General features: G+C 45.2%; 1 protein-coding gene across 2 annotated transcripts; it reads left to right on the plus strand.

The window, feature by feature from the left end:
* The first annotated feature begins 1,552 nt into the window (after positions 1-1,552).
* On the plus strand, positions 1,553-26,316 carry RHOBTB2 (Rho related BTB domain containing 2). 2 transcript variants are annotated; one of them, XM_089538462.1, is made up of 10 exons: positions 1,553-1,626; positions 17,730-17,931; positions 18,344-18,447; positions 19,245-19,430; positions 19,901-20,910; positions 22,151-22,269; positions 22,980-23,130; positions 23,400-23,488; positions 24,082-24,187; positions 25,011-26,316. In XM_089538462.1, exons 1-10 carry the CDS (start codon positions 1,571-1,573, stop codon positions 25,238-25,240), a joined length of 2,253 nt encoding a protein of 750 aa, XP_089394588.1. In that variant the 5' UTR covers positions 1,553-1,570; the 3' UTR covers positions 25,241-26,316. The 2 variants fall into 2 exon arrangements, with proteins under 2 accessions (XP_089394588.1, XP_089394589.1); XM_089538463.1 differs by lacking the exon at positions 1,553-1,626 and adding an exon at positions 10,098-10,392.
* Positions 26,317-26,431: the final 115 nt, after the last annotated feature.

Genomic DNA, 26,431 nt, shown 5'->3' on the forward strand with positions numbered 1-26,431 from the left:
AGGGGGTTTGCCCTTCCTTTCCTCTGGGGCTGGGCTGAGACAGTGTGACTTGCCCAGGGTCACCAAGTGGGTTTCCATGGCCCAGCGGGGATTTGAAATTTGCCAAGAAGACCCCATGATAGGGTCACCATAAGTCAAAAATGGCTTGCATGGCACACAGCAACAACAACATTAATGCAAAGGCAGTTTCCTCTCCTGTCATAAATTGGAAACAGCTTATTTTCCACTTGAAGGCACACAACAACAGCAACAACAACAGAGCGAACAAAGCTCTACTAGGTATATGAGGATCCAATTGCTTCTACAGTGGCCTTACTGAGCATTTATATTCACTTTGCAAACATTGTGCTTTTTAAAAAGAAAAGTCGCGTACTAATGCGATAAACTTCTATGTCTTCATCCACTACTTCTTTCCATTTTTGAGTAAATGATAAATCACAACTTACAGTTACCCATACAATGTTCCTTTAGGGTTTCCAGAATGAAGATTGGAGTGAGTTCCTGTATAGTAATGGTTGTGTAGAAGAGGCAATTTGGCAGGTGTTGCTTATTATCTGGTAATGTAACAAGCAACACCTGCTAAAATTCCCTCTTCTGTACAACCATTAAAGGTACAGGAGCCCTTTCCAGTTTTCCCTCGAGCAAACCTATCCTTATTCTAAAAGAAAGAGGCCATAGTTGAGTTCTGCAGTGTAGATGCAGTTCAAAATTAATGCAGTTTGACACTGCTTCAACCACCATGGCTCAATGCTATGGAATCCTGGGATTCGTAGCTTGGTGAGAAACTGAGCCTTCTCTGGCAGAGAGCTCTGGTGCCACCACAAACTACAAATCCCAATATTCCATCAGATGGAGCCATGACAGTTAAAGTGGTGTCAAACTGTATTAATTCTGCAGTGTGACAGCAGCCTAAGTTGCAGTGGCAGAGCATGTGCTTCCATGCAGAAGGTCCCAAGTTCAAATCCTGACATCTCCAATTGCTCAGGTGGCCACTGCCAGTCAGAGTAAACAATACTAGGCTACATAGATAAATAGTCAAGCCAATTACAATCTTCTGTACCAATTACTAATCTGTTCTAGTCTGTGATTTACTCCCAGTGTGCACTGATTTGAGATTTCTGAAATCTAGAAGAAAGATACACAACTAGATGATAATGCATGATGCTATTTGGGGACTGTACAGAAGTAGGTGTTTATTAAAATAATGCATCTCTGGTCATTGCACTTGTCGGTGTCTCTGTTGTGAACGTATCACAAATAGCTTCTTCACTTTACATATTCACTTTTCTCAAACAATTGGGGAATGTGCAAGCTGGGGTTGACATGAAAATAGTGTTTAAAAAATCCAGTTTAGGAGGTAGCTTTGAATCTTCCATCATACTAGCCAAACCAGAAATGGATACAGGATTACCCCGGCGTACAGAGTGTCCAGTTTCATAGGGAAGGAAGTGGCACATCCCAAATGCAAGGGAGACGGGTGGGATGGACGCTATCCAAAGAACAGCTTTGAAGCCGACCCTCCTCTCATCCACACATATCCTTCTCTTTGCAGGCTGTTGACAAGAGGAAGATGGCACTCAGAAGCAAACTCCACTTTGGGCTGAAAAACAAGATGGACAACGCCTTGTGAGTACACAGATTGGTTTAATGTCTTTCTGCCCGCTTTGCAATGCTCAGTTATTGAACTCATCCAAGTTTAGAACAGCATGCTTAACTGGACTCCAGAGTGCTTTCCTTCTTGTGTCACAGTAAGGGGCCCAATGTTTCCAGACACTGCACTGTAAAACACGCCACTGAGAGAATTCAGATTAACTGCTTCCAAAGGAACAAGATGTGAAAGTCTTGAGGTGTTTACCAAGAACTAAGAAGTGCAAAAGTGCTGCAGAGGGGAGGCTGAAATGAGAAACAGAATGTTAGAATGCTTTGTGAATTGAGAATATCTGTAACAGATAGATTGGATGGATGGATGGATGGATAGTATCTAAAGCTTCTGTTTCTGTTGGTTCTCAAAAACACTAGCCTAGCATTGGACTAGGAATCCGCCTTGGATTCCTTCTGGGATTAGTTTATGTGGATTAGTTTTAATTTATTATTAAATTATGTGGATTAGTTCTAAGGATGGGGATAATGGGATTTATTTTATTGTGTTGTATGTATGTATGTATGTATTATTATTATTATTGGTGAAAGGTGGCACACAAATTAAATTAAACAAGAAAACAAATAAATAAATAATCTAGAGAGCAGAGTTTGAACCCTGGCTCAGTCATGGAAACCCATTGGGTGACCTTGGGCAAGTCACATACTCTCAGCCTCAGAGGATGGTAATGGCAAACCCCCTCTGAAGAAACTTGCCAAGAAAACCCTGTGATAGGTTTGCCTGAAAGTTGCCATAAGTTGGAAGTGACTCGAAGTGACACAACAACAACATCCATAAACCCTCTTTCCCCTAAATTTACCAACTAAACAGTTCCTGAGGATGCTACTGACTAACAAGTTACTAATCACATTAGCTGAACCTTGGAGGCATGTACCATCCTATGAAGGTCCTGTGAAATGATATTGAACAAATCCCAGTCTTCAGACTATTATAGGTGTGAATATAGCACTTTTTAGAAGTCTGCTACACAAGTGCATTCCTAGACTTGTCTGGTACAAGAGATCCATCCATTTGCTCTGAACGAAGCAAAACCATCCGTCTATGAACATCGCACTCTTGTTCTTCACAACCCTTTCCCTTGCTTTGCAAGTTCTTATTTGCCCTATTACAGCACTGAGCACTTGTGTAACACAAATGACACTTCCCTAGCTAGCTAGAATTGAACTTTTCAACTGTCAAGCGGTAACTGGACAGTTGGCAAATGTAATGTGAAGCAGACGTGTTCACTGAGTTAATTTTTACAACCTAGAAGGAGGAATGTGAGTGAAGGAGGTCATGGTCCAAGTAGCAGCAGGTAAAGTAAACAAAAGGTGAAGGGAACTGGAAAGTTTGTGATCTGGTATGGTGCATTGCATCCCTATCTATCAAGACAGTGCTTGCCCTTCACAAACAGAATGTGAACTTTACCCCAAGGGTAAAGTTACTCTCCGCTCCCACCGAGTTGACTCAGCATTGCCTGTTACATACTGACAAGTGTCTGACAGATCACACCAGCCTCTCCAGAGATCGACTGAACTCAACTGAGGTTTTCTAAGGTTCCCCGAACCCACCAAGCTACAGCAAGCCTAACCAATTGGAAGAGGTTTGTAGAAATTTAGGGTGTTGGCTACTAAATATGTAATGCTATGCGCACAGTGCAAGGACTTCTGGACATTGGTGGTGTTAAGATGGCAGAGCTGGGGTTTAGACAGGAAGATGGGGCATATCAGCCGCATCTGCACTGCAGAAACAATGCAGTTTGACACCACATTCACTACCATAGCAACACTATAACCATCTCCAATCCACCAATGGTTGTTCCATCTCATCCGAATTGCATTTCAGTTTAGTTTGAGGGGAGATGACAGAGTTGAATGCAATTTGAATGCTAGATAATACACAGGGAGAGAGACAGAAAGGGAGTATTTTTAGAAGAGCTTGAGCAAAAAGTGGTGCAGAATCTTTCCTTCTCCACCCCATGTGGCCAAACACACTCCTTCGGCACAGCTATCCAATTTCATCCTTAGTTACTTGCAGCTCACTGAGAAAAAGCACAAAGCTTTGCATTGAAATTTGGAGTTATCTGCCCAAAACAAGAGTGATTATGGAGCAAGGCAGATGGGAAGTGCTTTTGGGATAAATTCAAGAGGCTTATATCAGGGAGGCCTGGAACAGACAACAAACTGCATTTTAATTATAGCTGTGATACAAACACAGTACTATTGTGGCAACAGTGGGCAAAATGAGCTCAAACTCAAAATGAGTTTGAACAAATCCGGTTTTTTACTTGGTTGCATCCATGGCATTGGAATGTATGTAGTTCCTTTGTCTACTCTGACAAATGACAGCTTTTCCAGAGTTGCAAGGATGGGTTATGGCTTCAAAGGACTTACAATGGTAGTGAATGTTATGTGTAAATGGTGGGAAAATGACCCAGAACATTATCCTATCCATGCTCAGTTACAGATAGCTTCAGCTTCTCATTGTACTGTATTAACTTTTCTTAAAAAGGATCTGATCAGTTTTCCCCATTCTGTTGAAATGCATTATATTTCTACTTGAATGATAGCAATGTTCCAGTTTTTGATACATTTAATTCTAATACATATAAATTAGTCTGCATAAGTCTTATGCAAACCTGTGGTCCTTTTTGCCTTACTTTGGAGAGGGGATGAAGTTCTCCCTTTTTGGTCAATAAAGCAGCCATCCGAAACATGGGAGAAAGATGTCTGTGAGCCAGCAGGCCTGCAGTTTCCCATCCCTCATCTTTGTTTATCTCCTCGCTGTATACACCACTTGGTCCCTCTTACCTTTCCATCCATTTCCATTTTGGAATAGATCTGTCTCCATGGTAATATTGCAAGAGGATCTCAGCACATTTTCAAAGAGCGCTTCACACTTTGCCATTTCAAGGGGTACGTGCTGCAAACTCACGCAGCTCACACGCTCCGGGGTGTGCAAGGAATGAGAAAAGAGCCCATGTACGCAATGCTCTGGTTTTAGCAGCCATGCACAGCTTCGGTCTCCGAGGTGCACCGTTTCACATTGTGACACGTGAAGCAATTCCCAGAAAAAGCTTGTTGGAAGCGTCGGTCTGAATGTGGTCATTGCTGCAAAATTTCAGACCTATACGTCACTAACTATTAATGGTTAGGATAACAGAACATACCAGGGCAAAGATCCAGAAGGATCTTCCATGTTTAGAGAGACAGAGCAATTGTGTCAATGCTCAGCAGGGCTGCAAGACCAGCAGTAACAACATCTTTTGAATCATCCCTCTTTCTATTTTCTCGTGGTACCCAATTCCTCCTCTAATACCCCATGGCTCCTTTTTTGCCCTTTAGTAGAGATAGTGTGAATGTTGGCACTCCCATGTCTTTAAGAGTGTTTAAGTAGCTTACAGTTGTAAACCGCTTAGACACTGTTAGTTTGTTCCATAGCCTTTCTTGATCTATGCAGTCAAAGCTTTGCTGTAGTCTATAAAGCACATGCTGATTGTCTTTTGGAATTTCTTGGTGCACTCCATTATCCATTGTATGTCTGCAATGTGGTCCCTAGTGCCTCTTCCTTTCCTGAACCCCACTTGGACCTCTGAGATTTCTATCTCCATGGATGGTTGGAGCCTATGTTGCAGAATTTTGAGCATGCTTTTGCTTGTGTGAGAGATCAGAGTTAGGGTCTTATAGTTGCTACTCTCCTTTTTTGTGGATGGGGACGTATATTGATCATTTCCAATCTGTTGGCCATTGGGGTTTTTCCCCCCATATCTGTTGACATGTGTTGATTACTAGTGCTGGAGTTGATTCTATCAATGTGGAGAGATCTTGCCACACCTTTGAGACTCACTGAAAGAAAAGAAATGGGCAGCATGAACTTTCATAGACTTCAGTCCTCAGATGCATTTTGGAGAGCTGGTTCTGTCAATGTGGATTGTGGGTTGCATCACTCAGAATAGCGCCTGTTCCTGGTGATTTGGATTTTTATTTTTGGCCATTTCTCCTCTTGCAGCTTCCGGCTTCCTTTTAACAGTGAAGAGTTAAAGCAGGGGCCAAGGGGATTTGGGTGCCCTGAGTGCCCCAACTGTGCTCTTGCCTGGGGCTTTGGGAAGGGAAGGAGGGAGGCAAGGGAGGTCATTTCAGGAAGGAGAAGTGCTGCCAGGGACTTTTGTTTTCTTCTGAATGCTACCCTTTTAAGCACCTGCCCAGGCCAGAGCCTTGAGCCAAATAAGCCAAATCATGCGGCTGGCAAGGAAAGCTGCTGCTGCTGCTGCTGCTGCTGCTGCTGGGTTCCTCCCCTCCCCTGTGACCGGTTCCAAGAAGGAAGCTCAAAACCCTGCGCCTCAGCCTTGCAGCTTGCATTCCAGTCCCCAATGCAGGGCAAAGCCACCACTGCCTTGCATCCAAAGCCAGCTTAGCTTTGCAGTCCTGGGGGGTATCCCTGCTGCAACCTCTTTGCCAAAAAGCCCCCTGCCCCAAGGATCCCCCAGCCAAGGCTTCTGCTATGGAGAGAGAGATCCCCGTCTTGCGAGTTAGGTGAGAATAAAGGATGGGGCTGGGGGAGATGGAGAGATTCTGGGGGTGAAAAGGGAAAGGTTGGGGGGTTGGAAGGGGATGAGAGAGGCCTCGCGAAGCCTCCCGAGGAGGACTTGCCAGGTGCGGGCTGAAAGGCAGGATGCTGACGCGCTTTGACGCCAGGGATTGCATCAGCCGCGTCTGCCGCCCTCCGGACGGAGCGGGCTTTTCCGCACCGAGCTGATGTTGGTTTTGCATGAAGGAGGACAGAGGACAGGGAAGGGAATCGGTCCAGAAGGAGGGCAGGGAAGGGAGATCACATGTTCCTGGTGCTTTGGAGCATAGCAGCTGGGCTGGGATGAGGATGAGGATGAGCCCAGTCTCTCAGGTCCATGACACACTGCAGAAATAAATCCAGTCTGAGATGGCTTTAACTGTCCTGGCTCAGTGATAAGGGATCCTGGGCATTGCAGTTAATTGTGGCCCCAGTGCTCCCTGATAGAGAAGGCTCACTGTCTCACAAAACTACACATCCCAGAATTCCCTAGCATTTTTAAAATTATTTTTTATAATTTTATTACACAGCGCATAGTACAAATTATACGCTCCATGAATCATAATGTGTTTGTCTCCCCTCTTCCCCCTCCCATCCCACAAACAGCATTGGAGGAAATGCATTCCAATTAAAATTAACAATCATTATTGGAGATGTGGAAAATATTATATATATATATATATATATATATATATATATATATCCATACCCCATTTGACCTTCCACTTTCTTAATCACAATTTCCTGCTTATCTCTCCACGATTCTTTATTGCTTTCCCCAATATATTTAAGTCTTCTTTCCCTAAGGAGATCAAATAATATGCATCATTTCATATATTTAAACAAATAAGACTTATTCCAATTCGATTTCTTTCCCCATAGAATTGCCTAGCATTGAGCCAGGACAGTGAAAGTCAGAGTGGGTTGTGGTTGCTTGCAGTGTGTTTTGGACCTACATTTGAGGAAGTATACTTTCCAAGTCCAGGGAAGCAATAGTCTCCCTATATTCTGGGCTGGTCAGATCTAATCTGGAATACTGCCTTCAGTTCTGGGGGCCTTGTTTTAAGAAGGATATAGACAAGTTGGAGCAGGTTTAGGGCAGCAAGGATGACAAGAGGCACGGGGAACAAAACATAGGAGGAAAGGTTGAAGGCAAGGGGCATGTTGGTGGAGAGAAGATGGAGAGGTGACATGATTGTAGTCACAGAGAGAAGGAGGCAGGCTTGGTCTCTGCTGCCCCAAAGGGTAGGACCAGGTCTAATGGTCTGAAGTTACAGGAAGGTAGATTTGGACTGAACATTAGAAGGAACATCTGGATAATAGTGGTTTGGCAATGGAACCAGTTGCCTAGAGAGGTGGTTGGGTCGCCTTCTCTGGATGTCTTCAAAAAGAGGCTGGACAACTGATAAGAGATGCTTTTGCAGGAGATCCTGCATTGAACAAGGGTTTGGATTTATGATCCTATGAAACGTTAACTTAGGATTCCCCCCCCCCCCCCAGGTTTTTAAAAAAGATCTGCAATGTTGGTAATGTGGATAACCCATGTGAATAGACCCGAATAGATCTGGGATAAAATGCTGCATACCACAAAAAGGGGGGTTACGAATGCACTCACATCATTGACTCCATCTTGATTCAAATGCTATAGAAAGCAGGAGAGAGGCAGAGAGGAAGGGACTGGTCTCTTGCAACTTGTCTGAAAAGATGCATGTTGGCTTCAGAGGACAATATTGATCGTGATCGCCTTGGTCACTATGGAGTCCTGCCAGGGCCTTATTGTGCAGACACAACTTATTTAAATCGCCCACAAGTGTTACTTCTTTTCAACAGTCAAACTAGGGGAAGGGTAGAGGTCTCTCACTAGGATTGATCAGAATGGAGACCCCATAACTGAAGACTGTTTCCTGCATTACTCTGTGAGGGACCTTAAAATTGAATGATTGGGTGGAAGGAAGGAAATATTAAGGACTGGGTAGATACTAAATAGAAAAACCAGTGAAGAAATTGGTACAAGGACTGTATGGCCTTCCAGATACTGTTGGACTAAACACCCCATCATCACCATTAGCTGGGATGACTTGAATTAATGTGAGCAATGGTCCACAACAGAGTGTCAGTGTGGTTTGAACGTTGGACTGCAACTCTGGGGATCAGGGTTCGATTCCCGACTCAGCCATGAAACCCACTGGGTGACCTTGGGCACGTCACATACTCTCAGCCTCACCGGAAAGCAATGGAAAACTTCCTGTAAACAAACCTTGCCAAGAAAACCCCATCTTAGGGTTGCCATAAGTTGGAAATGGCTTGAAGGCATACAGCAATGATGGTCCAGAACAGCTGGAATGCTGCAAGTTAAGACATCAAAGCCCTTTCACTTCTGTTGTTGCGTGACTTCAAGTCATTTCCGATTTATGGAGACCCTAAGTTAATTCTGTCACAGGGTTTTCCTGGAAAGTGTGACATCAAAAGCTTTCATGACTGGGATCCATAGTTTTCTGTGGGGTTTTCTGGCTATGTGGCCATGTTCTAAAAGAGTTTATTTCTTGATGTTTTGCCAGTATCTGTGGCTAGCATCTTCAGAGCATTCTTCAGAGATTATGGTGCATGCATGTGCAAAACTAGTAGCATCTACAGGATCCCTTAAGATACTTTGATCTTTCTAAGTACTGTAGTAGACAAATAATAAAGATGATGATGATGTTGATGATGATAATGCCTTTGTTAGATACCTCAAAGCCCCATGGAACAGATGCTCTATGAATTCCATCTTACATAACCAGCCACTGCTCTCCCAGAAGTATAATCCTATTTTTCCCCTTCAATCGAAAGCTTGCTATGTGTTATGTAACTGTACACTTTCCCTGATGCACAAAGGGTTTTTATTTTTAATTTTGATTTTTGGCCCCACCATTCTGCACCTGGATGGCAGAAGCCCAGTTTGCTGATTTGAAACTTGGGGAGGACCTGATGTTTTCCTTTCTGGCCGGGGCTGCCTCCTATTATTCCCTCCCATCAGAAGCTGCCAGGAGGCAGCCCTGCTGTTTTGCCAGGCCTCTGCCATCCTGAAGGAGGCCTGCCTGGCTTTGGTGCCCCCCAGTCCTTTGGGTACCATTCTTGCACAGAGCTTCCCCATAAACTGGGGGCACAAGATGGAGAAGGGAAAGGGGGTTCCAGTCCCAAGGTGCCATGGACAGATGCCAAGGGGAAAGGAGAGAGTTTGAGGATTGAATGTTGGAAGAAGTGGGGGAGCAGAGGATGTTGCAGAAGGCAAAGGGCCCAAGGCAAAGGGAGGGAGGCAGGATCTGCTGCTGCTTCGACCCAGGAGCCCTCCTCCTCCTCCTGCCCCCCCCCCCTTTGCTCATTCACTCCTTTTCAGCCAATCGGCAGCCGAGGGGGGGCAGGGGGCGAGGCTTCTGGATTGCCTTCCTGGGGGGGGCTCTTCCCCCCGATTTTGTGAATGAAGAAGCCAGGCTTCGCCCAAGACTGCGCCTGGTTGGCATCCCTCTCTGGCCCATTGCTCTGGGGCTGAGGACAAGAGGAAGGAAGGAAGGAAGGAAGGAAGGAAGGAAGGAAGGAAGGAAGGAGAGGAGGAAGAGAGCAAGGAAGGGAGGAAGGAAGGAGAGAAGGAAGGAAAGAAGAGAGAGAAGGGAGAGAGGAGAGAAGGAAGGAAGGAAGGAAGGAAGGAAGGAAGGAAGGAAGGGAGAAGGGAGAAAGTAAAGAAGGGAGGGAGGGAGGGAGGGAATGAGGGAAGAAAGCTGGGATAAGTGAAGAGGGAAGGAGGGAGAAAAGAAAGAAAAAAGAAAGAAGAAAGAAGAAAAGGAGGGAGGAGAAAGGGAGAAAGGAAGGAAAGAAAGGAGGAGGGAGGGAGGGAGGGAGGAGAGAAGGAGGGAGGGGAAGAGAGGAAGGAGAGAAGGGAGGCAGAGAGGGAGCATCTCTGGTGAGGCTGGGTGGCATCGGAGCCTGGCTGGGGCGGAGGTTGGCATGCCTGGGCCTGGGCAAGGAAGGGCGATGCAGCGGAGGCTAGCTGCTGGCTTCGCCTGACCGGGAGCAGCCTCCCTTGAGAACCAGCCGAGCGAGACCCGGAGCCCAGGGCCACCGCCTCCAGCGCCGCCACCATCATGTCTCCGGGGAAGAAGAGCTGGGCGCTCTCCGGTGCCAACCGACCCTTCTTCCGATGTCTTAGTGGTGTGAGTCGGGTTTTGTTTTCTCCCCCCCAAAACAAACCCCATCCTTTGCAGCATCCCCCGAGACAGAAAGGATGCAGACGGGGGCAACGAGGGATGCTGAAGGACTTGGACCAGCTGCCTCTCTGGAGCCAAGTGCCTTGAGCTTCCCTCTTCTGGCAGCCTGCCCTCTGCATGCCTTTTCCTTTCTTCTATCTTGTTCTGCAAAAAAAGGAAAGAGGTTTAGAGCTTCCCTTCCCTCCTGGCCCTTGGTTTTGCCTCTCTGTGGGTTGCTGCTGAGCTGCCAATACCCGAAACAAAACAGAGTCTAGAGGTTGCATTGGCATTGCCCCCCTTGGGATTTGCAAATGCAAAAACAATATGGGCAGGGAGGAGAGAGAGAAGAGGCTTCTCCTCTTGCAGAAACCCTTTGCAGTTCCCTCTGTGTCCAGGCACCGAGTTGTGGCTGTTGGTTTTGTAACATGGAAGAAATGGGCAATTCACTTGAGAGAGTAAAAGGGTGCCTCTGTGTGCTTGCAGATACAAACCTGTGTCTGCTTCTTTGCTAGGAAAACATGTTGTCTCTCTTCTGGCTGGTTTGGGGTTTTCAGCACCCATGGTTTATTTTCTTAATTTCCAAAGCAAGCCTCAGTCTGCAAGATGCCTTTCCCCCATTCCTGGCCTCTTCTTGGGAATGTTCAAGCTATTCCTTCCCCTGTGGTCAGGCTTCTTAAGAAGAACACAAGCCCTTCTTTATTATTGTTGTTGCATCTTTCTATTTTGGGATCTCCTGGCTTGTATTATTATTTTTTAAATGTAAAATGAGATGGGGAAGGAGGGGTTGCCTGGAGCCTGTCAGTTGCTAGGAAACAGGTTAGGCTCCCCAGGAGATGCTCTAGTTTCCTAGGCAACGGGATACTGGAGCAACTCGCTTGCAAGGAGCCCATCTCTACTCTCTCTCTTTTATGAGAGAGAGAGATAGAGAGAGATAGCAGGGGAGATTTGATGGCTGGGAGGGGAGCAGGGAAGAGAGGACATGATGCCAATAGATTCTGGGATGGCAGACCAACAAAAGAGACTGTCAGATGCCAGCATTGGGAAAGAAAGAGTGATGGGGAGCTGGCAAAGGACCTGCAGCAGAGATAAGAGCAAGTTGGAAGAGGAGATAAGGCCAGGGAGAGTCCAGCAAGTGGAGCATCTGTCAGGTCCCGGAGAGCAAAGCAGATAATGAATTGTGGTGGTGATGTTTTTTTTTGTGCTTTGCTATTGTGTGCCTCCAAGTCCTTTTGGACTTCTGGTGAATATATGATAAGGTTTTCCTGGTAAGTTTCTTCAGAGGAGGTTTGCCATTGCTATCATCTGAGGCTGAGAGAGTGTGGCTTGCCCAAAGTCACCCAGTAGGTTTTTTATGTTTTAGTGGGGAATCGAACCCTGATCTTCAGAGTTGTAGTCTAATACTCAGACCACTATCCCACTCTGGTTCGTGTCTTCCAATACATTATGGATGCAGTGGGACCTTGTTATCCACTGGGTTTTGGTTCCATGGATAACAAAATCTGTGGATGTTCAAGTCCCATTAAATATAATGGCATGGCAAAATGGGGTCCCTTATATCAAATGGCAAAATCAAGATTTGCTTTTAGGAATTCATACTTTTGGGAACATTTTCAAGCCACGGATGCTTGGATCCGGGGGTGGGGAATCCATGGATAAGGAGGGCTGACTGTATTGGGGCAGGCAATGGCAAAAATCCTCTGAGCAAACCTTGCTGAGAAAATCCCGTGATGGGTTCGCCTTAGGGTTGCCACAAGTCGGGAACGACTTGGAAGCACACGACGGCGACAACAAATTGGGGCCAAAGAGACAGAAAAAATAGACACAGAATTGAAATGTGTCGGGAAGGATTGTGGGCTTGGTTATCTCTTCCCGCTGATGTTGCAGTCCTAGGAGAGGTTTGTGTTGTTGGGGTGCTTTTGGGGGCAATGGGTGGATATGGAAAAGAGACTTGAGTTGCACCGAAAGGCTGTCTGGTGAAGGGTTGGATGGAAATGCAGGGGCAAAGGAAGGAGCAAAGCAGAGATGGTGGCATTTGTCTTGATTCTCCCCTTGAGAAATGTCACATGGCCAGTAGTTTGCTGACCGCCTCCACAGTCGCTACTGTTGCTGATCCTGCTTGCACATGGCACATGGCTTCATGTTGACTTTGTTCCACCCCATCTCCCCGCATGTCTTGCGCACTTGTTTCCTGTGCTGCTGAAATTTTCTCCTGTTAGGAAAGAGCTCTGTAAACTCTTATGCAGCCTGGTTATACCCATCCAGGGAGAACAAAGCCTGTTACTACTAACTCTTGTTTGGGCAAGGTGCCTTGCGAGGGGGAGGTAGGATAACGTTTAGGCGAAGAAGCGAGCTACGAAAGCAATGTCCCCAAGGGGATTTGGACGTGTAGCAAAACTGATCAGTACATCGCTCAGTTCCGGTAGCAGAGTCCCAAATGCTATACTACTCACGGGCCAAAAGTGTCACCTAGTTATTGTTGCCAATTTAAAATTTGCTCTCCCTTTTGGCAGAATGTGTTGTGGAAGCACTGCATGTTTTATTTATTGCTTGTTCTTTCTACTGTGTACCTTAAAGCACTCTATATGGTCCTTCCCCTTGCAACTCACAACAAACCTTAAATGTCAGGACAGGGCGAGAGAGAGTGAGGGACCCAAAGTTACTCCACTTCATGGCTGAGTGGACACTTGAACCCAGCATCCATGCCAGCTTTCTCTGAAGATGCCAGCCACAGATGCTGGTGAAATGTCAGGAATAAACCCTTCTAGAACATGGCCACATAGCCCAAAAAACCCCACAAAAAACTATTTGAACCCAGGCCTCTCAAGTTCCAGAGCACTCTGATAGTCTTAACTATCATACCATGCAAGCACAAAGTGGTCTCCCAGCTTTTCCTGTTTCCTTTTCTGCCTCCTTTTTAAAGGGTAGTTTCTACATGTCACTGGGGATCCCTGTGGATTCTCAGTACAGTACCTTTTAGGCTGTAACATTCTTTTGTCTGTTTACTCAAAGGGAAGCCCTACTGTGCTCAGTGGTACTTGATTCTGGCAAAGCATGCATAGGATTGTAGCCTTAAATGATCAGAATCGTCCCTCTGTTGTTGCTTGAAGACAAACTGCACATCTTGTCTGATCTCCCCCTCCTTCTTGGCCGTGGCATTTACTAAGAACTTACAAGGGGAAAAGAGTCTCACAATTGCTCTAGTGTTTCTGTTTCTCTAGCCAAGCACGCCTCTTGGGTCACAAATGCAGTTGTTTGTGTATGTGTGGCAGTGGCTGATACGTGGTGCACAACTTTGGATTGATTTCTGGGCAAGTACTCTTAGTTTTTACATGCTCTTCACTTTTGAAAGCCTGTTGGTTGAGCACAGGATTGTACCTTTTAAGCTGCAATCATATTTATTTATTTCCACTACCCATTTGGTAATTTATTTCTATAAGGATCATTTTAGAAAGGCAAATTTTCCTTCTCTGGAAAACGATTGTAAAATTTCTTCATCCTCAAGACTGGGCTTTGACTTTGGAGATTGCACATTGCTCCGGCACTCGGATGGCACGATCTTGTTCAAGGGAAGATATGGTTCCAAAAATGTGATACCAATGCAGTGTTGATTGGGGTATTGTTTAGGATGCAGTTCTGTGAATGGCAAAGGAAGGCTGCAGTTCATTATGTTAATGGCAGCAAATGATAGAAAGACAGTCTTATATGAGGAGAAACCTGATCGAAGAGGCTGCAGAGGCCAGAGAATTCTTGCCTTGATATTAGAGTAATAACCTGTGAGGCATCTCAGGACAACATTTACCTTCTGAACTCTCCAGATTAAGTCAGCACTAGATGTCAGCACAGGACACGAAAGCACTCCTTTTCAGCCCCATCAAAATCCCTGACGTATGTCACTGGCGCTTGAGGTGGCAAATAGCTCTGTTATTATGCACCCTGTCTCAAAAAAACAAAAACAAAACTCTGCACATTATGAATTACTTGGATGATGGAATAGAGGGCATGCTTATCAACTTTGGAGATGGTACTAAATTAGGAAGGGTAAGTAATACCCCAGAGGACCGGGTCAGAACTCAAAATGACCTGAACAGATTAGAAAGCTTGGCCAAAGCGAACAAAATGAATTTCACCAGGGAGAATTGTAGGGTGCAACACTTGGGCAGTTAAAATGAAATGCATAATAATTAAAACTCCTAAATCCCTTTCGTATGTACTGCTGTCAAACCAGGTGTCACCCATTCTATGATTCTTGGCTTGACAGCAGTATGTGCAAAAGGGATCTAGGAGTCTTAGTGAACCACGGGCTGAACACGCGTCAGCAATGTGATGCGGCAGCTAAGAAAGCCAATGCAATTCTAGACTACATCAATAGGAGTATAGATCAAGGGTACCACTCTATTCTGCGTTGGTCAGGCCTCACCTGGAATACTGGGTCCAGTTCTGGGCACCACAATTGACAAGCTGGAACGTGTCCATAAGAGGGCAACCAAAATGGTGAAAGGTCTGGAAATTATGCCCTATGAGGAGCAGCATAGGGAGCTGGGTATGTTTAGCCTGGGGAAGAGAAGCTTAAGGGGTGACATGATAACCATGTCTAAATATTTGAAAGGATGTAATATTGATGATGGAGCAAGCTTGTTTTCTGCTGCTCCAGAGACTAAGACACAGCAGTGGATTCAAGTTGCAAAAAAAAAAAAAAGGGATTCCACCTAAACATTAGGAAGAACTTCCTTATGGAGCTGTTCAACAGTGGAATATGTGCTATTGTGGTTGAGATTGCATAGCTCTAAGTTAACTACTGCTACTGACACTGGGATTTTAAACCCCCCATTCTAAGTTATGATACCATCCTACCCTTTTGGGAGAGATTCAGCTCTCCCAGGACTGCTTTTCTAGCAAAGTATGACACCAGGGTTGCCATAAGTCAGACTTGAAGGCACACAACGACAACATTTCAGCAGTGCCTCGTGTCTCTAGTGACTGTGGACACTGGCCATTTAGTTACTGATTTCTGGCACCCATTCACAGTTATAATGCTATGATTCCATTTTAACTGCCATGGTTCCATCCTATGGAATCCTGGGGTTTGTAGTTTGTTGTAGCACTAGAGCTTTCTCACTGAGAATCCTAAATTTGTTTTTGTTGTTGTGTGCCTCCAAGTCGTTTCTTGACCCTGAGGCACACAACATGCAGTTTTCTTGGCAAGATTTCTTCAGAGGAGGTTTGCCATTGCCTTTCTCTGAGGCTGAGAGCATGTGACTTGCCCAAAGTCAACCAGTGGGTTTCATGGCCAAGTGGGGAGTCAGATCTTGGTCTCAAAGGTTGTAGTCCAATGCTGAAAACACTACACCCCATTGGCTCTACTTGTCCATACACAAGTCTATGTTCCTGTCTGTCTCATGGTACAGACTTCATTGGATCCTCACACGTTTGCATGTTTAAGTGGAAATTATAAAAGTGATTAAAGTGGAAATTGCACTATGATTAGGTAGTGTGGATGGGCCTCACTGTAACAGGATCTGCACCTAAAATGGAATGCAAGACATTCAGGTAGAGCCATTGCTTGCAATAGTTGGTTGAGACTTTCAGTTGTAATACAGTTTGTTCCATTTGGATATTTGGTGAAAACAATTTTGTTGGAAACTTCCCCACCAAAGAAAACAAGGAGTTAAAAAATTGCTAACAAAATGCCACTGCCTTATGCTCTGATTTGTTTTAAGCAGGCAGGCAGGCGGGAGCCGACTGCTCTTTGGTTACTCTGCTCATGCTCCAAACACATGCCTCTGTGTGTGTGTGTGTATTACATGAGTGAGAAGGAGGGTGTGAGAGAAAGAGGACAAGCTTGGCAGTGGAGTAGTGAGCTTTTGGGGGTGGAGGCGGCAGAGAGGGAGGGGAAAGAGTCCATGATCAGATCAGTCAGGTGGATCGAGAAGCTTCCTTTAGCCAATGCTGGCAGGGAAGGGTATTCTCACATGAAGCAGCATGAGAGACAAAAGGAGGGAGGAGGCTGGGATGAAACTGACAAGGCATGTGTCTTATCAGAAGCCATACTGATGCATGCTCCGAAAAGCTTATTAAATTTTAAAGGGATGCTGCCTGGAATGCGTGCTGGGAAGGGGTGGGGAGTTGGCTGGGCTCCATGCCCCTCGCCAGGGCGCTTGTTTTTGTTCTTCTCTGGGTTCGGCTTGGTCTGCGTCCGACCCAAGAAGGGCAGCGGTCCAAGCTTTCTGCAGCTTGGGAGGCCAGTCAGTAAAAATCCAGGAGTTTTCCCAAAGTGTTTGGGAGCAAAGTTCCCTGCTAGAGATGATTATTCTGGGCAACTTTCTAATGCAGGCAAGTCTGTTCATCTGGTGGAGCAAAGACTGAGCACCATGCGGGAGTTCCTTTGAACAGGTTAGTTTGGAGGGTGGCAAGATGCAAGGAAAGAAAGTGTGTCTCTTTTGTGCCAAGCAAACTCCATGGGGCATCATCCCTCATCCTTAAAATGTTAGAGTGGTCATTTTCATGTCTGATGCACGCTTTGTTTGCCCTCCCATTCCTGGCATCAGGACCCCAAAAAAGTAACAGCAGCAGGCATGATCGTAGAACCTCACGTCAACTTAGAAAGAGAATTTCGAGGAACAGCTTTATCTCAGATGGCAGATTTAATCGTGTTCCTGGAGTGCCTGCTCCTATTAACATCTCCCACAAGTTACTTTCCTTTAATAACTATTACTTGGTTGAACTTCTGTGGCATCTGCTATTGCTCTGATGTTGTTGCTTGTATGCAGTCCATTGATTTCGGAGAAGGACTGGGGATATGGTTGGTTTATGAATTGGTCTGCAGCAAGGAAATGCAGAACAAAAGCCCTTACAATATTTTTGGTTGTTGCTGTTGTGAATCTGTGCATTCAGGTTGCCTGTCCATGAATTTCCTCAGGTTTTTTAGGCAAGGAATCCTTGGACGTGGATTTCCCAGTTTCTTTCTCTGAAATATAGCCTACAGTACCTGGTATTTGTTGGCAGTCTCCCATGCAAGTACTAACCAGGGCTGACCCTGGTTAGCCTCCAAGATCAGAAAGGATTTGGTGCCTTTAGGATATTTAGGCCTTGGCGAATGAGTTGCTAGGCAGGACTAACTCTACTGGAGAGTCTTTCTTGTGGCATGGAGAGATAGTGGCATTCCTGGAGATCTGTATTTCCTTACACCAGTCATAATAACTGTGTCTGAAGCAGACAAGACAGCTGGTCTGCTCAACAAATCATGGAAATATTTTCATGTCTGATGCACCTTTCTGATGTTTTCTTCCCCCTTTTTTTTGCTACAGGTCCCAATTAATGGATTCTGACATGGATTATGAAAGGCCAAACGTAGAAACTATCAAGTGTGTTGTGGTTGGGGACAACGCTGTGGGCAAGACCAGGCTCATTTGTGCCCGTGCATGTAATGCCACACTGACTCAATACCAGCTTCTTGCCACTCATGTGCCCACTGTTTGGGCCATTGATCAGTATCGTGTTTGCCAGGAGGTGAGTGGCACCTTTAGTTCATGGGTACATGGGAAGCCAAAAACTGCTTATGGGGGGACGGTAATGTCTTCTTTGGGTTATAATTTTGGCGGAACAACATCTGGGCTTGAGGAGAATCAGACTTACTTCCAATCATCAGCAGAAAAATGGAGAAAATAAGTGGGTTTTTTTCCTCCAGCTGCATTTTTTTTTAAGGAATACTCCATTTTTAAAAAAGCATCATAGTTCCTTAAAAATGAATTGATTTCTAGGGGAGTGGGATAATGTGTATTAATCTGTTGCAGCAAAAACAGCAAAACACCTTGCTAAGCTTTAAGGTACTACAAGAACTTTGCTCTTGCAACTAAAGCCCCACCTGGTGCGTCCCTATTGTTGGCTGTAAATTAAGTATTTACTATTTCCTTTCCCTCAGGTATTGGAGCGCTCCCGGGATGTCGTGGATGACGTTAGTGTTTCCTTGCGTCTTTGGGATACATTTGGGGACCATCACAAGGACAGGCGCTTTGCTTATGGAAGGTGAGTACTGATCATGAGGCTCCATACAGAACTTGGAATGAAAGAAAGGGAAGCAGGGGGTTCATAGCATCATAGAATCATAGAGCTAGAAGATACCACAAGGGCCATCCAATCCAGGACTGCCGACAGATGGCCATCCAACCTCTGTTTAAAAACCTCCAAAGGAGTCTCCACCACACCCAAGGCAGCATATTCCAATGTCAAACAGCTCTTACCATTAGGAAGTTCTTCCTAATGTTTAGGTAGAATATCTTTTCTGGTAGTTTGCATCCATTGCTCCATGTCCTATTCTCTGCAGCAGCAGAAAACAAGCTTGTTCCATTCCTCAGTATGACATCCCTTCAAATATTTAAACATGGCTATTATGTCACCTCTTAACCCCAGGCTATACATACCTAGCTCCCTGAGACATTCCTCATAGGGCATGGTTTCCAGACCTATCACTATTTTGGTCGCCCTCCTCTGAACACCCTCCACCTTGTCAATATGTCTCTTGAATTGTGGTGTCCAGAAGTTGGATTAGATGCCCCTTGCAGCCCATTCCAAGTAAGGAAGGGCATTTAGAATCCCTACTGAGAGTGCTTTAGCACCTGACCATATTCCAAACCCCAGGAATCCATAGGATGTATCCATGGTAGTTAAAGTGGAATCATAGCCCTATAACTGTCTAGTGCAAAAGGGCCTCAGGTGTCACCATACAAAGCACATGTTTGCACTTTGAGGTGCTGACTACTGTAAAGAGATGATTTGCTAAACACTAGTGTCATCACTCATCCTTACCTTTTCTCTGTCCACAGGTCTGATGTTGTAGTATTATGCTTCTCCATTGCTAACCCGAACTCCCTACACCACGTGAAGACTATGTGGTACCCTGAGATCAAGCACTTCTGCCCCCGAGCACCTGTCATCCTTGTAGGCTGCCAGCTTGACCTTCGCTACGCTGACCTGGAAGCAGTAAATCGAGCACGGAGACCCTTAGCCAGGTAGGAAAGTTTGCAAAGAGGACTTTAGCAGGATGGATGCGAGAAGCAGGAATTTGTGTGTGCTTGTGGAATATGTGCCCCATGACTTGCAGATGATGGGAATTTGTGGCTTTTAGGCTGTGATACAGTAACCAATCTACCTTCCCACTTGCTTGTCTATACTACTCTGTGTGCTGTACCTTGCCTCTGCAGACTGGAGATAAAAGTAGAGATAGGAGCCTTACCTTTTATGGTTATATACTTGTAGCTTGATCACTAAAAAGATTGGCCACTAGGCAGAACAGGGAAGTTTGGAGCCCTATGCTTGAAGCCATTAACTGTACAGAGGAGAAAGAGTACCACATTTTTGGAAGACAGGGTTATTATGAATGGCTTTTTCCAGCCATTTGAGGCAATTTACCTTACATCTTTTAGTTTCAGCCTTTGATTTATGAGCAAATGTCAAATCTGTTTTTCCATTTCCTTTCTAGACCAATCAAGCCCAATGAAATTCTTCCCCCGGAGAAGGGCCGAGAGGTGGCCAAAGAGCTGGGAATCCCCTATTATGAGACCAGTGTGGTTGCCCAGTTTGGGATCAAAGATGTCTTTGACAATGCAATCCGAGCTGCCCTCATCTCCCGCCGGCATCTCCAGTTCTGGAAGTCTCATCTGCGCAATGTGCAGAGGCCATTGCTCCAGGCTCCTTTCTTGCCCCCCAAGCCTCCTCCACCTATCATCACCGTACCTGATCCTCCTTCCAACAACGAAGAGCGCCCCGCTCACCTACTAGAAGACCCCTTGTGTGCAGATGTCATCCTGGTGCTGCAAGAGAGAGTCAAAATCTACGCACACAAGATCTACCTCTCCACCTCCTCCTCTAAGTTCTATGACTTGTTCTTGATGGACCTGAGTGAGGAAGACCAGCAAGAGACATCTGGAAGTGGCACTGGGGCAGGTGTTGTTGAGCGGTCACTTCACCAGGAGCGGCATCATCACGGTCGGGAGTTCCTCTTGAGAGCTGCTAGTTTTGATATCTGTGAGAGTGCTGATGAAGCTGGCTCCGGCCAGCAAAAACCGTGCCTTAGAGCCTCCACCAGCGACGGGATATTGCGGGGCAAGAACTACGGGGAACGAGGGCTAAAGAGGGGGAGGATCCTTTCCTCTTGGAGCCGTGCCTTTGTCAGCATCCAGGAGGAGATGGCGGATGACCCTGTGACGTACAAACCCCGACCAATGGTGGTGGTAAAGATGGACCCTTCCATCCAGTTGGGGCCCTTCAGGGCTGTGCTGAAATATCTGTACACAGGGGAGCTGGACGAGAACGAGAGGGACCTCATGCATATTGCCCACATTGCAGAGCTGCTGGAAGTCTTTGACCTCAGGATGATGGTAGCTAACATCTTGAACAACGAGGCGTTCATGAACCATGAGATCACCAAAGCCTTCCATGTCAGAAGAACCAACCGGGTGAAGGAGTGTCTGGCAAAGGGAACTTTTTCTGGTATGTTCCACAGTGCTCTCTTACCCATGAGAGACATGTCTGTTTGGAAACACACATTTGTTTTCTGGGCTTCTGAATTCGGGTGATGGAGAGGGTACATTAGTCTCAGCTTTTGCCTGGCTTCTACATAGGAAGCTGAGCTTGGAAAGGTTTTTGGAGCACAGGCTATAATAGTGGTAACACTTCCAGACTCAGAAAGGAAGACTTCTTGCTGGCTTCAGTCACTTGGGTGGACTGAATCTATTATTATTATTATTATTATTATTATTATTATTATTATTATCCCGCCTCTCCCATAGGATCAAGGTGGCTTACAATTTAAAATCAATACACAATAAAATAATCCCACTAGTAGAATTTTGGAATGCACTATTTTAGTTTATTCTCCCTTTTTGTAGTGCTCTGATGTAAATAAGTAGCACATGAGAGGCCACACTAAATCTTTTGCCTCAACTGTGCAAGTTTTTGCTGTGCTCTCTCATATATTTAATACACACACACACACTCCAAGTGGGTCAGATGAATTTTTCTCTGTGCTATTAATTTATCCCATTTGGAGCCATTTTCCACTCCAAAAAAAAAAAAAAAAAAAAGCATGCAAAGACATCTAAAAAGCCACACATGGGGCTTTTGAATATGCATAGAGCTGTATTTTGGACTGAGAAGCAGTCAAGGAGAGACAGAATTTGAAAATTACTTTGGGGACTGCAACTCCCAGAATGGCCACTTTACTAACCTCTGAGGCAGAAACATACACACAGCCTAGAGTAACAAGACAAGTTTTACTCTTGGTTGTATTGAAAATATAAACTGGTTCAGCTTTCTGTCTCTTCTGATGGAATCAGGAGGCTGCCTTCATCACCAGATGGCTGCTGTCTCTTCCATTACTCCAGGCTTCTTGATGTTTGCTGTGCAGGAGCCAATTTAACTAGTAATGCTAAATTGCTGTCTGCCCATCCTGGTAGTCCAGAAAATTCTCTTGTAGTATCCAGATTCCTCCTGTTTCCAACTCTGTTGCTGTGCAAATCTTGTTGGCTGCCATTGTTGGCTGTTATTAGTGGTAACAGACACTAAATCACAATATTTCCCCCTCTATCAAAGCCTGTAGGATAAATATAAAAGTTGGGGTGCTTCATTTCCACTGACTTGGACCATTCTAGATTGCATGAGACTTTATCATAGGAAAGCCTTGTCTGCAAACCTTTAAATGATGCACTTTCCTATCTTTGTTTATTTCCAGATGTCACCTTTCTCCTGGATGATGGTGCTATCAGTGCCCATAAGCCCTTGTTAATCTCCAGTTGTGACTGGATGGCTGCCATGTTTGGGGGACCCTTTGTAGAGAGCTCAACGCAAGAGGTGAGGAAACCAGCTTTAGCTATACCTTAACTGGAAGACATTGCCAGTGGTGCTCTATTTGGCTTGTTTCACCCAGACTACAGTTTCAGTTTGGCTGGCAATTTGGTTCCACAAAACCCTTGTTGGGAAATCCTAGTTGGGAAACCCTGAAATAGATATTCATTGGGGCGGAGGGAGGAGAATGTAAATTTGGTAGACTTTGGTTGTGCCCCAAAAGGACTTTCTAACAACTAGTTTTAGGTTTGCTTTCCTACTTTTGTGAGTGTCAGCTGGACAAGCTCAGTTCAAAATTCAGATTTTGTAAAGGCAACATGGGGGCCAGATGCTGTAGAAGACTGAGCTCCTGCACCTTATTATGTAGAAATAGGAATGGATCTGGAAATGTTTATAGGGGTCAGGCAATATCACATGCTCCATTAAGCCACAGCTGTTAAAGACAATTTTTGTGTTAGACCTCTGTTAGCCAAATGGGTTGGTGTGCTCAAGCTGACCATCTATCTCCCTAGCCTAAAATTTCCTAAGCTCTGGGGTTCAAGATCTGCTGCAGGCTTGAATTTTGATAGACATTGCTATAGGTAGCTACTGAACAGCAGATGTGTTGTCATATGGTGAATAGGAACTGTGCCATTGAAAATGAGCACCACCAAGCAGTTTTCTCCAGGTGAGCATGCCAAGACATTAACCCCCATTTTCTTTCTGATGTCTTCCAGGTGGTGTTACCTTACACCAACAAGAGCTGCATGCGGGCAGTGCTAGAGTATCTGTACACAGGCCAGTTTTGTTCCACGATGGACCTTGATTACATGAAGCTCATCATTTTGGCCAATCGCCTCTGTCTGCCACACCTGGTTGCACTCACAGGTAATTTGAAGGGAGGGAAAGACATTGTTTCATAATAGTAGGCAAAGATAGGAAAGACAGTCATGAAGTTCAACCCACTTCTTGTCGGCTCAAGAATGCACAATGGGATTTTTCAGGCTTTGGAGCTGCAGTAACTGGGTTTTGATTCTTCACCTGACCTTCTGGACTGGTGCTGACATGGGAAGGTTGGTGGTTGTGGGATGACCTGAGTGACCATCTGTCCTAAATAATCTGTTCTAAAAAATATTTTCAATGTTTTTTGTCTACAGAGCAGTTTACTGTGTCTGGACTGATGGAAGTGACGCCGATGTTAGTGGATATTGATGGCGACGTCCTTGTGTTCCTGGAGCTGGCACAGGTATAAGGCTTGGTCCTAGTGAATCCTAGGGCTGCTTACTTGGAATTTGCTTATTTTAGAAAACTATACAAGACCTTTTTTCCTTCCAAATTAAAAAAAAGCTACACCCTGGGCCTTACATACATATTGGGGAGCAACTGCGGAATATGCATTTAGACCTCTATCCATGGATTCTGTATCCATGGATTTAACCATCTGTGGTTTGAAAATATTTTTGACAAAAATCCAAAAAGCATCCCTCAATTTTGCTTGTTTATATAAGGGGCACCATTTCACTATGCCATTATATATAATAGGACTTGAGCATCCACAAATTTTGGTATCCATTGGAGGGTCCTAGAACCAAACTTCAGAGGATACCAAGGGCACACTGTACAATCACGTTTTATATGTGTGTGGTGGTGATCTGTAGAATCAGTATATAGAGAGATCACGTAGCATCTTTGAGACTAACTAAAAGAAAGACGTTGACAGCATGAGCTTTCATAGACTTAAGTCTACTTCCTCAGATGCATCTTTCCATTGACTATAGTGTGCTTAGTGTTTCCCTGCCAAATTTGTGACTCATGCCCATATGTCTTTTGCCTCTCCAGTTCCATGGTGCCTACCAGCTTGCCGACTGGTGCCTCCATCACATCTGCACCAACTACAACAACATTTGTCGCAAGTTCCCCCGTGAGATGAAAGCCATGTCAGCAGGTCAGTACGCCTTGGGTGATTGAAACATTTTCCATTTCATTCTTATGAACTACAGTATAGGAATACAACTCTAATCAGGAGTTATAGCCCTAGTTCAGCATTTATGAGGCTGACACTAGATTTAACCCTGTGTGTATGTTCTCCCATTTCACACTGTTAGTCTGTAAATCACCTTGAAGTTGTTGAGCTTTGGATTTTGTTATTTTTACTTTTAAATATGGCAGAGGGAAAATATTGTAAGCCAGTGTGATGTTGCCGTTGTGAGTGTTGAACTAGAACCTTAGGAGATTAGTTTTGCATCTCTGACATGGAGCCCCACTGGGTGACCCCACATAGGAGCCAGCATAGTATTATGGTTTGGGTTTTAGGACTGGGACACTGGGAAACCAGGATTCAAATCTTTCCTTAGGCATGGAAACCTACTGGGTGACCTTGGGCAAGTCACACTCTCTCAGCCTCAGAGGCAACGGCAAATATACTCTGAACCGATCTTGCCAAGAAAACCCTGTGATAGGTTTGCCTTAAGGTTAAGTCAGAAACATCTTGAAGGCAGACAACATCAGTTACTAATTATCCATTATTATTAGCCTAATACAGTGGTTCACGAACGGTGGGGTTTAACAATAGAAATTCAGTGGCATTGGTTTTAATTCCTTTGCTTTTCTCTGAATGTAGATGCAAAGGGAGATCCCAATGGTAAAAAGTCTGAGTACCACTGGACTAACATACAGTACAAAGAAATACATTGTGTATAAATTCCATAGTTAAATAGTAGAAATGTAGTGGGGTTGGTTTTAATTACTCTGTCTCCTCCCTACTCCAGAGAACCAAGACTACTTTGAGAAGCATCGGTGGCCCCCAGTCTGGTACCTGAAAGAAGAGGATCATTTTCAGAGAGCCAGGAAAGAGCGTGAGAAGGAAGACTACCTCCACCAAAAACGGCAACCTAAGAGGAGGTGGCTGTTCTGGAATGCCTCCTCCCCATCCCAGTCACCTTCGTCATCAGCCGCTTCAGCTTCATCCTCCTCCTCTTCCTCATCTGCTGTGGTCTGAGAGATTTGTTGCCCATGCTTTAGTCTCTCTTGGAAGGAGAGGGTCAGACACCATCCGGAGCCAACCTCTGGTTCAGCCGGCTTGGAGAGAAGAGAGAGCGCGCTGCACCATCGGCTAAAACCCTCAGTGGAAACAGATCAGCATGAATGTCCCTGGGAGGTTGAGGAGAATCCGTGCAGGTGGAGCTCGGGAGCCGGAGCATCCCTCATCATCACCACGCAGAGCTCCATGCGGCCCGGATCCCTGCCACAGCCAGCCAGCATCAGTGCCCAGACAGAACGGCCGGCGGGGGGATTTCTTTTACAAGGGGCACGCTCATCTAGCAGGACAATCCTCATGTTTACAGGAATGCAAGAGTTTTTTAAATTACAAAAAGAAAAAAAACTGCTACAAAGAAATGCAGCAGTTCTGCAGTGTTTTTAAATGATATTTTTTTCCTTTGCAAAAAGCAAAAAAAGAAAAGTGATTTGGTGCCTCACGTTGTCCATTCACTGCGCCGTAACATTTCAAGCCGCTAGAGATGCTGTGTCCCGTGACTCCCGCACACCCTGGGCTCCTTTCTATGGTTTAGGTGGCCACGTTTTTTGTTGCACTTACAACCCCGGTTCTTATCTTTAGGGTGCTTGCTTACACAGCAGGGCACATATCCTTGCAAGCTTCCTTGCAAAAGCCAAGCCCTGCGAAGGAGGCCAAAGTTGATAGAAACCCAGGTTCTATACTTGGATGAAGTATATTGAAGGAGGAAAGGCCCTAGGAGGGAGAAACCAGACTATTTGAGTCTGAAAAAAATGCTGCTTCACCTCTTCTTGCTACCATTGCATTTTTTTAAACTTTGTCAGTAGCTTGCAAAACAATCTAAAACCTGGCTGAGAAGTTAAGATGGACAGGGAAAGAAATCTTTTGACCTGTCCACCTGCCTGGTCAGTTCTGGCCAGGATATTCAGGAACGTAGTGGTGGGGAACCCCCCCCCCCAAGATGTTGACACTCTTTGTTTTTAATAAAACAAACCAATACACAATACACAACTTGGATTTTAATGTGGAAGGTTCTGTTGTAATAAATGGTATTTTAAAAAGACCCTTGCAGTCTGTCTGTGATTTCTTAAGGTGACAATGAGAAAAGGACATGACAACCAAGTCGGAAGTAGAACATGCTGAATTTGGCAGGGAAATTTAAATATGTCTAGTTGC

The sequence above is a fragment of the Sceloporus occidentalis genome, unplaced genomic scaffold (genome assembly GCF_023333645.1).
Source record: "Sceloporus occidentalis isolate IW3139 unplaced genomic scaffold, rSceOcc1.0.p SCAF_9, whole genome shotgun sequence".
In the NCBI taxonomy this organism is placed as follows: domain Eukaryota; kingdom Metazoa; phylum Chordata; class Lepidosauria; order Squamata; family Phrynosomatidae; genus Sceloporus; species Sceloporus occidentalis.